Genomic DNA, 12,553 nt, shown 5'->3' with positions numbered 1-12,553 from the left:
AGTAAAAATAACTTATTAATGGGGAAAAAGAACATTGGTAAAATTGGTAAGTAAAAAAAACAAATGAAATGCATAGTTGCTGAGATCCTATCTTTAAAGTAATCCTAGAAACTTCTCTACAAATGATTTGTGCATTTTTACTCCAACCTCTACAATAAAATACATAATAGTGCACTTAGTCTGTACTGCCACCAAGTGCTTAAACCAATTACTTTTAAGATTCTTACAGCAGCTATAAGCAAATTCTTTCACTGCTATGAGTAGCAATTTTGAAAGGCTAAAAGCAAACCATGTCAACCATGAATGGCTGTAAGAGCACCAAAATTTTGACATGAAAATAAAATCTCAAAAGTATTAATAAAACATCAAAAATCCTACCAGCTCACTGGAAGTTCATGGAGTCTAAAAATATTTTTCAGCTTGTAGTCAAATTTTGCTGGAGAAAGATTTTCTTTACAAACATTCAGGTTTGCATTTGGTTGCATATCTATAGGAAATTCTGAATCCTAGAGAAAAATATTAAACAAGAGCTCTGCGTTAAATATTAAAATCACTGCACATGTTGATACTCTGATTTAATACTAAATTACAACATAAACATTATAATTATATTTGCCCAGAATTTACATGAAGTCCTTCATTTCCAATTTCAGTTTTGAGGAAAATATTTAAAAAGATAAAATTTTAAATAAGGCACATATCAATTTATATAACCAATTACAATTCTAAGCCTCAAGCTACATGTTAAAAATTACTTGAAAATACTCCCTATTTGAATTCCAATGAAGCACAATATGGCATTGTCATATATTATTGGTTGTCTTTTTTTAAATAAGCTTTCCAGGCCCAACAACAACGCCAGCAGTCAAAAGTCCATAATTCTTATGCCCCTTTTGTCCCCTATAAATGGCAGACTAAAAACACTTTCATTGCGTAACAAAGTTAACATTTGCTAATTGATTGATTACGATTTTCTTTTTAAATCTAAGGACACAGGACTAATTTAAAAACACTTACTGAAAGTAAACCGTTTCTATTAATCCCGTCAAATCACACACATTAGAATCCACATATCATTTCTTGGTCACCTCCCTCTCCACCAAGCAAACCATAGCTACAGATCAAAGAGCATTTTCAGTCCATGAGAAAGTAGTCCTTGCTCAGTGGAAAAAAGACATGCTACGAATAAGCACTCAACACATAATGAAGGAGAGATTAATTACTTAACTCGACTCAAAAAAACAAGTTATGAATCCCCTACTAGCTAATTCTGTAAAATTGCTCTGACAGAAGGCTCATATCATGAATTTTTGCACCCATTTATGCATTCAAAAATTATTTATCTCAAACATTGTTTTAGGCATGAAAAATCTTTCTTTTTTCTTTTTTGTTTTTTTTTTTTTTTTTTCCATTTTTGAGACAGAGTCTCACTTTGTCGCCCAGGATGGATTGCAGGGGTGGGTTCTTGGCTCACTGCAACCACTGCCTTCTAGATTCAGGCAATTCCCCTGTCTCAGCCACCCGAGTAGCTGGGACTACAGGCGCATGCCACCACGCCCAGCTAATTTTGTGTATTTTTAGTAGAGACGAGTTTCACTATATTGGCCAGGCTGGTCTCAAACTCCCGACCTCCGGTGATCCGCCTGCCTTGGCATCCCAAAGTGGTGGGATTACAGGCGTCGTCAGCACCGCCTCCGGCCTGAAATAATATTTTTCTAATTAACAAAGTAGTACATATTAATATAGAAATTTTGTGCATTTCATAATACTACAAAAACCTAAAAGCTAGCTTAGTCTCACCACCCAGATATAATTACTATTAACACTGTGGTTTAATTACTTAATATTTTCCCATCTTTCTCTCTCAAGTTTTACAAAATTGGAACCACGCTCTATTATCTTCTCTCATTTTTCATTTATCAGTGCTGCATTTTCACATCATTTAGTCTGTTTTGAAGGAATGATGAATGCCACGTTTTACTTATTCAGTGATTTTTGTCTCTCTTATGGTTATCAACGTTATGAACAGAGTATTTGGTCTATAAATCTGCACTTCACTAAGTATTTCCTTAAAGCATAGTACCAGAACTGTAAATAATTCAAATAGAATAAATATTTGAGAAAAACATGATCCCTTTTCACAGACTGCTTTTTAGAAAAGCTGTACCAATTATACTTCTGCCAGTCACGTAGCACTGGGTGCAATTCACCATATCTTTGTTAATGGCATATACACACACATGTGCATACACACATGCACTTAAAACAATCCATTCTTTCAATAGTTATTTCCTTTGAATAATATTTATTATTGAGTGTCAATTTTATGATAGGCACCAGTTTCAGTTCTTATAATATATCACTAAACAAAATAGACAAAATTCTCTCCCTTATGGAGCTTACATTCTAAAACAAGCAACACCTAGGGCAATATAAATAATGAACATATATACTATATTATATCTATAAAACAAAAAACCTGTGAAAAAATTTATTGCCAATTCATATATAATTAAGTTAAACATTTCTATATTTGTTATTTCTTTGCTTTACTTCATATTTTCTGAATTGCATATTTATGCCGATTGCTTATTTTTCTATTGTTTTGCTTGTATTTTATTTTAATGATGATGCTTGGGTTGGAAATAGGGGAAGGAATTTCTAACATAAATTAGTATGTTAGAAAATATAGCAAGATGGATCCAAATCCAGTCTTATATAGTTGTTTGTACTGCATGAAAATATCTGAAACCACAAACACAGCAATTTTTATAAGCATTGTCAAACCAATCATCATATAAAACAAATAGAAAGAGGTATTTAATAAAATCTAATCAACTAGGTCCTGCTGCCTATTTAGTAGAGCTAAAAAAAATAGTAAAATATGATGATAACTGAACAACTATTTATAAAAAGATTTACATCAAGAGCAGCAAAACCCTAATAAAAACAGTCCAATCTAAGCATAGATTCACTTGCAGAGGTAAACATCAGATTTCTTATATCACCCAGCCTATATGCTGAAATATTTCAGGAGACAATGGCCAATACATGGGTAGGCAAGAACAGTGACGTAAATGTGAGATATATAAATAAGAACAATGTGTACAGGATGGAAGAAGTAAAACAAATCTTAAAATTATTCTTCCAAGCAAAAAAACCATAGCCTTTTTTTGTGTTGACAAGGTACAATTGGAAGGCAAAGCTAAGCTCTCAGCAGTGTGCTTTAATAGTTCATTGGTCTCAACTCAAAGTGCACATTGAACTCACTAGGCAGCTTTTTAAAAAAATACCAGTATCACTGAGTCACACCCCAAATAAATTAAATAATGATTTGAGAGTAAGGCTCTGGCACTGGTGTTTATTTTAAAGATTTCTACGTGAAATAGAAGTCAGGGTTAAAATAATGGCTTTCCTTAGCAACTCAGCTCCACCACATACGAGTGCAAACTCAGGCAAGCTATTTAACAAGCTTTCAAAACATATATACACACACACACACATATATGCATATATACATATATATTTCTATCTGTAAAATGCAAACCCAATCATACCTGTCTTAAACGCTGCATGAAGATTGAGATAATCTCTGCAAAGCATTCATCACATGTTAGTCACCTAACACATTCATTAAATTCTTAGTAAATGTTATCTATTTATATTGCTATTTTTATTATTTCTGCAACTAGTGGCACATTAATTTCAGCTGGTAAGCAAATTCATCATGAATTATTTCATACTCCACTTATTTTTTATGAAATAATTCTATATTCATCAAATTATAAGTTTAATATTCTCCTGGTATATTGATTGAAGCAGACTTGATTTTGACATAATCTTACCCCCCCAAATCCCAGTTTCATAACCAGTTAATGGCTGGTTATCTCTATATGTCCCAGTACCAATAATAAAATAAGTTATTGCTTTATGGGCCAATTAGAATTAAATATAGTCTTATGTTTAAAAAAATGGAAGACCTGTGCTGGACCTGTTTCACTTAACATAATAACTTTCAGTTCCATCCATGTTACTGCAAATGACAGGATTTCATTCTTTTTTATGGCTGAATAATATTCCATTATATATATACCATATTTTCTTTTTTCACTCACCCATTCACGGGCACTTAGGTTGATTCCATATTTCAGCTATTATGAACAGTGCTGCGATAAACATGAGAATGCAGACATCTCTTCATTATATTAAGCGAAATATGCCAAGCACAGAAATACAAATATTGCATGTTCTCACTCATATGTGGAAGCTAAAAAAGTGGATCTAAGAAGATAAAGAATAGATTGGTGGTTACTGGAGGCCGAAAAGGTCAGTGGAGAAGGAAGGATGAAGAGAGGCTGAATAACGGGTACAAATACATAGCTTCATAGAAGAAATAAGACCTAGTGTCCTGTAGAACAGTAGGGTGACTCTAGTTTACAATAATCTATTGTACATTTCAAAATAGCTAGAAGAGAATAATTCAAATATTTCTAACATAAAGAAAAGACAAACATTTAAGGTGATGGGTACCTGAATTATACTGATGTGAACATTACAAATTATATAAATTACCACTTGTACCCTGAAAAAAATAAAAAATAATAAAATATTTTAAATGTCAAAGACCCAATGGGCACCTCATTCTTAACTTGAGTGACACATCAGTTAGGCATCCCATGGGAAGCCAAGCTATCTACTGGGCCTCTTTCCCCATGAGTCCCTTGGGTACCCAGGTTTCCCCCCCAACCCTAGATCTGTGCCACTCAACAGAGGTCTCTGCTTCCCTATCTTGTTATTTGCTGTTCATTGAACTAACATTCACAGGAATTGCCCCAAACAATTTGTAAGTGGAAGTGAAAAATTATTCAATCAGGCATTCTGTCAACATTTGAGTATCTACTCTATTTCAGGAATTATGTTAATTACCAGGTCACAAATATAAGTAGAATACATTCCTTCTACTCCAAGGATTCACAGTCCTGTGAAGGGTACAGCAAAAGTGAAAAAAAAAAAATCATTGGAAAAAGCTAGAGTAAAATATGCAAAAGATAATAAGCAAATAAATAAGCAATAAAACTGTTGGAAAAGGGGAGATAAAATTATCATTAATTACAGATATTATGGTTACATTGATAGATGATTAGATAGACAAGCCAAAAGGAAAAAGAAACTAAAGAGGCCATTTTACTATGGCTGATTACATCTGACAAATTATAAAATTAGTAAGTTTCGCTAGTATGCAATGAATTAACAGAAGATATAAAAGAAAAATATTGTCTGGGTGCAATTCCTTATGCCTGTAATCCTAATATTTTGGTAGGCCGAAGCAGGTGGATCGCTTGAGCTCAGGAGTTCGAGACCAGCCTGGGCAATGTGGTGAAACCCATCTCTACAAAAAATACAAAAATTAGCCAGGTATTGTGGCTCCCACCTGTACTCCCAGTTACTTGGGGGGCTGAGGCAGGAGGATCGCTTGAGCCCAGGAGGTGAAGGTTGCAGTGAGCCAGGACTGTGCCAATGCACTCCAGCCTGAATGGACAGAGTGAGACACTGTCTCCAAATAAGAAAAGAAAAGAAAAGAAAAGAAAAGAAAAATATTCCACTAACTCTAACAGCAATCAGATATAAAGACCTACTAGAACACTAACAAGAAATGTGTTAAACCTAAAGAAAGAAACTACACTTCATTCAGAGATATAAAGCAAGGTCTTATTAGTATAGATAGTCCATGGACTCAGAAAGTCTGCTGATAAACTTCTGAAGAAGTTCGATTTAAATATTCAATTCAAGTCAAAATATCAATGTGAATTTGGGAGCAAGCTTATCTCTTGCAGTACCTAGTGTTGCTTACACTGATCAATACTACTGGGAAATGATGATAATTCATCAGTGACCATTTAAATTAATTTTTAAAAATAAAAAGTTAAAAGATATTTTAAGATAGATATTTTAAAAATAAACACCCTATTAAAACAGATTTTATATGGCTTTTCTTTCCTTGTCTTAATTTCCCATGTGGGGAGGAATTTACCAAAAATGGAGACATTTTGCTTAGGCTTCTGTGCCCTCATTATTTCATTCATCACTCAAATGGCCCATTACCCGCTGACAAACTTCACACATCGCTACCTAGGAGTGACTGACAGCTGACATTATCAGCAAGACTTGATTGAGCTAATTGACATTCACAGTCTAAGTATGAAAATACGAATGGGTCAGGAAAAGTCTTTCTTACTCACATATTTATTCAATTATTTGACCTTTATGTTTGTTTTCATTTCTTGGGCTTTAGACTGTAGGGAGAAGGATTATATTTGCAAAATGATGTTTCCCCAAATGTACTTAAATATTTTTAACTTAGTACTCATCAACTATCTAGTCTTTGAAGTTTCTATTCTAGATGTTTATATAAAACAAAATAGTTTTAATGTATTTTAAATTTATCACTGAAACTGTTTTAACTTTGACTCATAAGGCTGAAGCCATAAAACGAACAAAAAAGATGTACAGCCATAAACATTCACTTACAAACTTCACAACGTCATTATTTTAACATTATATTTCTAAACTAAACTTATTTGTGTCATAAACTAACAGAACATAGATAAAAGATCTGCTTGATTTAAAAACATAGGAAGTGATTAGATTTATCTTCTCTTAGTATGCACAGTATTTTGCATAGAAGGAATTATTTTAAGAAACACTTTTAGAATACAATTAAAGGCTAACACAAAAAGTGATACGCTTAGAAAATATTTAGCTTCTAAAGTTAAATAAGCACGTATTTTTACTATATTGAATAATAAAGACTATTACTTTAAAACAAACTGCCATTAGTCAATTTCAACAGTTCTTCCAAAAGCAATCCTCTGACCAGGGCATCAACATTATCCGGGGACTTACTTGCAAAGCAAATTCTCAACCCCCTTTCCAAACTTACTAAATCAGAGTCTCCGTGAATGGGGCCCAACAATCTGTTTTCAGTGAGCTTTCCAGGTGATTCTGAGGCTTACCCAAGTTTGAGAATCCATCTGATCAACAACCCATCTTTCAAAATTTAGCAAAGAGTTAAAAGATTTATAAAGCCTATCTGTAAGCATTACCATAATAGGTTCAATATATATACCATGTAAATTTGTACAAGTGCTCTCATACACTGCTGGTAATAATGCAAACTTTCTAGAAAGAAATTTGGTAATATGTATCAATTATATTAAATAATGACCAAACACCTTCTGTAAGTAAGTCAGTTTCTAAAAATGTACTCTCGGAAAATATTCAGACCAATTTGCTAAGATCTACATATAAAGTTTTCTATGGGTCATTATTTATTATAATGAAAGACTAGAAACACCTAAATTTCAAATAAAGGGTGTTTAATTTGATTGAACCATAGAAAGCCATGCATCCAGGTGATGAAACATTATTTAGTTATTAATAAAAATATAATAATATTCATGAAGAATACAGACATAGGAAAGTGTCCACATACTATAGATGATATATGTATGACATATTTACACATATGTGCAACTAAAAGAAAGTGTGTCCAAATATTAATAGTAACTAACTTCATACGTTTTTCATTTTATAATATTTTGTATTCATTCATTTCTACATATTCAAATTTTTCTATAAGGAATTAATATCACTTTTAACACAGAAAATCATGGAATTAAATATGTACACAATCTATAAATACCATATTTAACAGAATATAAGCAAATTAACTTAATGGCTTATCTATTTAATATTCCTTTTCCTCTAGCATAAATGGGCTTTACCACCTTATTAACAATCTGGTTCCTGGCCACATAATTCTACACTCTAATCAGAACCGTTATTCACAAAGACTTTTTCTCATCTATTTCCAGACTCTTTGTCAGGGAGTAATCAGATATTTCAAATTGCGCATTCCACTGATGGTTTATAATTACCTAAGAAGAACATAATTATACCTAAACCTAAATCTCAATTTATTAGTTAATAAAAATGAACATACAAATTAGAAGAATCATTATACCATTTGATTTTATAAACCTCCTCCTTCCTACTAAATAAGAATATGCTTATGATCTGACTACTGTCAAAACCCAGCACATGGCACTGATTTTCGATCCTGACATTTCCTTAAACTGAGACAAACTCAGCATGAGGATGTTTAGTAGTTTTAGAGTTATTTACAAATGTCAGTTCTGTACCCTCTTGTACCTAGGTGTGGCCATGTGATTTACCTGATGAATGAAATGTGAGCAAAAGCAACATGGGAGCAAGCCTGAAGTGCCAGCATGTGTTTGGCCACCGCTTTGTGCCCTTCATCTGATAATATGAAAGTATGAGGCAGGCACTCCCATCCAGCCTGTGGCCCTCAGTGATTATGATGTGCAAAGCCCCCTTGCACAAGGTAGTGCAAGAGAGGTATGTTTTTCTGTTTTAACCCACTGAGATATTTAAGTTGGGTTTCTGTGCAGATACGAACATTTCAAGTTTTAGATAAGATCATACGTACTGAGAAAAAGTTTAGGGAAGTCTCATTTTCTGTTCTCATTACCAAGTCAAGATATCCTATTACTGTTTGTAATTCCCAATTGTAGTATGTATTTCAGTGATGTTCTGATGCTTCCTTCATTTACAAAAATCACTGCAATGGCAACCTTAATAAACTTGTGTCATAAAGCAAAGAATGAAGTCTATGCCCTTCTCTTGCACAGACCTTTTCTGAGAAATGGGAATAATGATCCAATCCATTTGTGTTCCTTTTACTACAGTTTCCTTTTGGGGAATGCAAGAAATATTCTGTTCACTATGCACAGTGCCAGAGGGCAGCCAGCTGGCATAGTTCCTATTACTGGCACAAAGAGGACACACCTGGGTTATTTATCCCTCTATTTATTTGGAAGCCATCCTGGTTGCTCACATAATCCCCAGGAGCTTAAACAGAGGCTAAACAAAATTGAAGCAGGATTCAGGAGGTCAGGGGGCACTTACATAGTATCCAGTTATTGCTTATGTGTAGCTACTAAAATACAGGTATTTATTTTGCTGATGGTTTTAAGTCAAGTCAGTTCACAGTTGTGATAAATGGTTATAAGAACTTTTAAAACCTTATTAAAAACAAAAATGTAAGCAATTAATTGAAAGATGACAAAAGTCAATGAATTGGAAATTTATCAATAAAAATGTATTCTATTAAGGTTTGGAAAGTAAGGTAGCTTCTCTACTAGCAGTTTATTTTGAAAATGAATGAAGGCTTTCTAAACTTTTATTAATTCCTCTTACCTAGCAGTGTGTAACCTAAAATTGATAGAAGTGAACATTTCAGTGACTTAGATTATATCCCTCTCAATATAATTTTCATTTAAAATAAACAATTATGTAATCTCTACAAAGCAGAGACCAAGAATAAGCCTTATAAAGGTTAAATTTGACTGAAGATGTATCTGACCAACTAGAAATTGCTTAATTGAATGGCTTGTCATGTTGTATTCACTGCCTAATATATTCTTTAGTTGGCGGGCTTCCAAAATGAAGAATAAGCACACATTTTTGTAATTGAAATTACAGCACAGCTCAGCTATCTTATTCTGACATTAATGCTAACAGGTTAATAATTACAATTTAATAAAAATTATTTCTAAGTTATTCACTTTTTCTATTTGATAAGCTTGTTTTATAATAATAAAAACATCTGGAAAGGGTCAGTTATATGTTATATGTAAAATAATCCTAGACAGTAAGTTATAACTTTTAACACTATGATAATCACATAAAAGTGTTACGAACCTAAAAATATTCAAAGGGAGAGTGTACAAAATAGAAAGACAGGTAGCCAAAAGCAAACGGAGGTTCAGAAGAGTGTGTGCCATATGATGACACAAGTGATCACTTCTGTCAATACTGGGTGCTGAAACAGTGCTAGACAATGCTTTACACAAAAGTCAATTAATGGAACAGCTTTTGAAAATGGTGACCTCGTTTCTAACAGATTTACTAAATTAAGAATTCATAGATTCACCTATTTCAGTTATGGTATTACCCTGAGTAAACATCAAAGATTTTCTGATTAGTTTTGTGGACAGAAAGTATGGATGATATTGACATCTCTTCTCTGCTTTAACCTGCTTCCATTCCTCAAAGGCAAGGCAAAATTTTGCTGTAGCAAGGCTAACTTATTTGCATTATTGGCTAAGGGGATATGCCTAATAGTACTGTCCCAACCAATTGGCATCTGTATGCTTTACATGCCCAGCTATAAATGCAAGTTTATGCCCAAAGTGATAGCATCTTAGCTAACTGAAAATGTCACTCTCTGTAGATGTCCATAAGGATTATCTTCGTGTGGGTTGGCAACTTAAAATGTAATAAAATTCCACAGTAAAATAACTAACTTCTACTATTAGCTACTCAAGATACTTGATCTTACTGTAAGCTTCCATAACATTTATCTTCTTTCTGATGATGTATGCTTCCATACTTCTTATCTTTGAATTTTAAGTAAAGTGGCAGTTATGACTATTTAGAGCAGAGGTCAGACATTCAAAAGCCAGGCATCAGAAAAATAATTCAAATGAATGAATTAGGCGGACATATGAAGAGATACATTCTACATGTTTAACACATAGATCACTTCAACATAGAAACATGCTGTCCCCCTTGTTTCAATACACATATAAGTTTCTAGATCTTTCTTTATCCCCTGTTACCCTCTTTTGATATAGACACGAGTACTAAACATAATTTTCCTCTTTACTGTAAAAAAAATGAGGAAATATGAAGATAAATGCTAATGCAGATAAGGCTCAGCACTGGGAAGACAAGTGTGGTGGTGATGGCTGTAGAGGACTGAGGAAAGCATGCATGTCTTGCCTAAAGCACCTGCTGGCTCTCAGTTCCAACAAACGATGGGGGATGTAGGAATGTAAGCCCAATGTTAACAGATAGCACTTTTTTTTTTTTTCAAAAGGAACCATATATTTGGGGTTTTCATTGACTCATTCAACAAATATTTATTGATAGTCCTAATTTATCAAGTATTATTCCAATTGCCTGAAATACACTAGTAAACACATACACACACACACACACACACACACACACACACACACACAAAGATCTTAATCCTCATGTAGCTTACAATATATTGAGGAGACAGAAAATAAATAATAAACATATACAAGTATACCACATAAAATGTTAGATTAAAAATGCAGTAGAAAGAAAGAAAAAGGCAGCAGGGTAAGAGAGACTGGAAGCACATGGGGATAATTTTGTGGGGCATGATGTATGAAATTATACATGCGGCAATCTGGTGAGGCCTCATAGAGAAGGTGACATTTGAGCAAAGACTAAGACAGTGATAGATTTAACCATGATGATATTTAGAAGAAGAACATTCCTGGCATAGGAAAAAGCCAGCTCCAAGTCCAGAATTTAAGAGTAAATGTGGTATTTTACAAAAAAAAAAAAAAGAGGCCAGTGTGGCTGGAGAAGAAAAAGAGAAAAGAAATACATGTTTAAGTGAACTAGAATAAATTTTGAATGCTGACAGCAAATTTTTATTATAATTATTTAATCCTGAGAAATGTCAACATTGAGAGGACCAAACAAAATGCATCTATGGACTGCCAATTTTCTATCCTTATCCTTGACTTATAACTCATTAAATGTATTAAAAATCCTTAGTAAGATTATTTAAGACTGTTGGTTAAATTGAAGACTCCTAAGAGTATTCAGAAGATGAATGGATAAGAATAATTAAGTGAAGCCTTCTTGATTTTGGCTTCCCCCTCCCACCACTCACAGAGTAGGAATATGGCAGAATCTTCCAGAACAGTCACATAGTTTCATTAATTCATTCAGAAAAATGTATTAATGTGCAAATGGCAGGCTAAATGCCTGGGATATGGAACTATGAAAAGCATTCCCTGATCTCAAAGTACCTAAAAAGAAACTGTTGCTGGTGAATCACCATCCTCTAGAGCAAAGAAGAGGGGGTATTTTTGTAATAGTAGCTACCATCACATTCATATTCACTGGCCACAAGAACAAGCCACACTTAAAAATTTTCCATTAGTAAAAAAATAGTACTCATATTTATGACATTACAGAATTTACAAATCCCTTTCCATGTACTGCTACATTGATATAGACAGTGATTTATTTTGCTAGCTAGACTTAAGACAACAAAACAGCTCAGGTGGTTTGCTTATTAAAGTCAGAGTGACTTGTCATAACCTCATGGCAAAATTTAAATGTACCTGTTTGATATTCTTCTATCTTTATATGACTTCTGATATACAATGCTATATTACTCCATTCTCACACTGCTATGAAGAAATACCCAAGACTGGGTAACTTATAAACAAAAGAGCTTTAATTGACTTAGTTCCAGATCGCTGGGGAGGCCTCAGGAAACTTACTATCATGGTAGAAGGAAAAGGAGAAATAGGTACCTTCTTCACAGGACAGCAGGACAGAGTGAGTGCAAGCAGGGGAAATGCCAGACAGTTCCAGATAGAGTCTAGGACCAGAGTGAAAACTGCCATCCCCATCT

At 33.6% G+C, this 12,553-nt stretch overlaps 1 protein-coding gene across 5 annotated transcripts in view; it reads right to left on the bottom strand.

Moving 5' to 3' along the window:
• SPAG16 (sperm associated antigen 16) overlaps nucleotides 1-12,553 on the bottom strand; it is a 1,158,987-nt gene that overhangs the window by 946,338 nt on the left and 200,096 nt on the right. For all 5 annotated transcript variants that reach the window (XM_077956655.1, XM_001082826.5, XM_077956652.1 and 2 more), the window contains one exon: nucleotides 379-506. In XM_077956655.1, coding sequence (XP_077812781.1) covers nucleotides 379-506 — 128 coding nt within the window. The remainder of the gene's footprint in view (nucleotides 1-378; nucleotides 507-12,553) is intronic.

The sequence above is a fragment of the Macaca mulatta genome, chromosome 12, assembly GCF_049350105.2.
Source record: "Macaca mulatta isolate MMU2019108-1 chromosome 12, T2T-MMU8v2.0, whole genome shotgun sequence".
NCBI lineage: Eukaryota > Metazoa > Chordata > Mammalia > Primates > Cercopithecidae > Macaca > Macaca mulatta.
This window is presented reverse-complemented; position numbering and strand designations above follow the sequence as displayed.